A 2231-nucleotide genomic window follows, 5' to 3' on the forward strand; every position below is an offset into this window, starting at 1 on the left:
CCGCCGCTTTCTTCACCATCTTCACCGCCGTCTTCTCTTCCGCTTTCTTCACCATCTTCACCTCCGTCTTCACATCCTTCCTCCCTTCTTTACCCGCCGCTTTCTTCTCCTCCATCGTCACCTCCGTCTTCTCCTCCGCTTTCTTCACCATCTTCACCTCCGTCTCCTCCTCCGCTTTCTTCACCATCTTCACCTCCGTCTCCTCCTCCGCTTTCTTCACCATCTTCACCTCCATCTTCACATCCTTCCTCCCTTCTTTACCCGCCGCTTTCTTCACCTCCATCTTCACCTCCTTCCTTGGTTCGGGCCTTAAATCTGGCTTTGGATTTCTGCTAAAATTCTCTTTCTTTACGCCTTCCCTCTTTTTCTCTGTGCTCTCTTCTTTCTTTACGACAGCGATCTTCTCGTTTTTCTCGTCCTTCGATGAGTCTTTCTTTGGATTTGAAGTCACTTTTGGCAGCTTTGGTTTGGCGTCCGCGTCCTTCATCTTGTCCTCCCCGTGTCTCGGCAGCTTTGGTTGGGCGTCCTTCATCTTGTCCTCCCCGTGTCTCGGCGCCGCGTCGCCGGCCGCCTTGGTCTTTACTTCCTGTTTCTTGACGTCCTGCCGCGGCGGTCTGTCTCTCGAGTTCTTCGTCTGGGACTTGAGGCTTTCCCGGCTCTCGGCTCGCCTCGGCTGCTTCTCGGCAGTCTTCAGCGCTGCCAGGTCGCTCAAACACACGGCCGCATGTTTGAGGAATTCCAGATGTTGGAGTTTATCGAGCGCGTCCAGGATCAGGTTCTGCGGCGTGCAGCCGGGGAACAGAATCCTGATTATCTTTTCCGCCGGGCTGGAGGGATGCCAGACCAGCAGCGCACAGATGGAGACCAGGCACGGTAACGGGAGCCCTGCGCCCGTCTCACGGGGCACGCTGCTGGGCCACGCCTGCATGAAGGCGTGGAGGGTCTTGCTGCCGCTGACGGGGTTGAGCGGGTACAGCTCCAGGCGGCCCACGCCCATCTTCTGGAACAGGATGACAGGTTCGATGGCGGGTGCGTCGGCCCGGCTGAGGGGCTGCGGTTTGATTCCCAGTCTGTGTAAAAGCTGCAGAGCGAGCGCCGCCTGGTCGCAGCTGCGCAGCTCGCCGGTGTCCGCCGGCTCCGACTTCAGTCTCTCGGGAACGTTGAGGAAAACTACGCCAATCTCCGGGGAAACCAGGTTCTTCTGGTTGATCCAGTCGGGGGGGCTGATGGGTTACAAAACACGGTTATTAAACGGTGACATTTGGACAGAAGTTGTAATAGAGAGCAGGGGGAATGAGAGGGGGGGGACACCCGAGCAGGGGGAATGAGAGGGGGAACACCCGAGCAGGGGGAATGAGAGGGGGAACACCCGAGCAGGGGGAATGAGAGGGGGGAATATATAAATAATCATAATATTATAAATTGAATTTAGCTGATAGGACTCAAATGGTGGAGTTTTTCTGAGGTAAAAATCATCCACAGTCAATATTTACCAATGAATGACCTTTAACCTTTAACCCTTGAGTTGTCCTCCCGGGTCAAAAACAGCAAAAAAAAAAATTACATTTTTGTCCCCTTTCAGACTTTTTTCCCAGAATGAGGGGGACACATCCCTACCCGTCGTCCTCGGCATGAGCCGCGGCAGCTTCCTCCGTCTCGGCGACCTCCGTCTCGGCGACCTTCCTCTGCAGCAGGCTGGTGATGCCGGGCAGGTTGTCCACGCCGGCGTGCGTCACCAGCACCGAGTCGACCCGGTCCAGGTGGCGGACCAGCTTCCAGAAGCAGGAGCGTGTGTCGGCGCCGCCGTTCACCAGGACGTTGAACCCGTTCACGGCGAAGAAGGCGGCGTCCCCGCGGCCGCCGGGGAACACGTAGCAGCACGGCCGCGACAGCTTCAGGAAGCCCACGGTGCTCGGCGCCGCCAGCAGGGCGAACGGGGACTCCGGCTCCAGGGACTCAGACAGGTACTCGGTGAACTCGTGCAGGCCCTCCATGTCCGGCAGCACCGGATCCGGGTTGATCCGGACCTGCAGGTAGTCCTGCTGCAGTGGTCCAGCTCGCCTCCACACGCCCACGTCTGGACAGCTGACTGTGAGACGGGGCCGCAGCGCCGAGTCAACACCGCTCAGCAACTCTCGCACCTAAAACAGAGACACACACACACAGTATATTTGTGAGTGAATGTGTGTGTGTGTATATATATATATATATATATATATATATATATATAT

The 2231-nt window shown here is 56.7% G+C and overlaps 1 protein-coding gene across 1 annotated transcript in view; it reads right to left on the reverse strand.

Moving 5' to 3' along the window:
* The window catches only part of LOC117950756 (microtubule-associated protein 1B-like), a 6376-nt gene that overhangs the window by 3657 nt on the left and 488 nt on the right, over positions 1-2231 (reverse strand). The window contains exons 2-5 of the mRNA XM_034882094.1: positions 1618-2141; positions 271-1223; positions 185-210; positions 17-151 (exon numbers count right to left, since the gene is read on the reverse strand). Coding sequence (XP_034737985.1) covers positions 17-151; positions 185-210; positions 271-1223; positions 1618-2141 — 1638 coding nt within the window. The remainder of the gene's footprint in view (positions 1-16; positions 152-184; positions 211-270; positions 1224-1617; positions 2142-2231) is intronic.

Source organism: Etheostoma cragini, chromosome 9 (genome assembly GCF_013103735.1).
Source record: "Etheostoma cragini isolate CJK2018 chromosome 9, CSU_Ecrag_1.0, whole genome shotgun sequence".
In the NCBI taxonomy this organism is placed as follows: Eukaryota; Metazoa; Chordata; class Actinopteri; order Perciformes; family Percidae; genus Etheostoma; species Etheostoma cragini.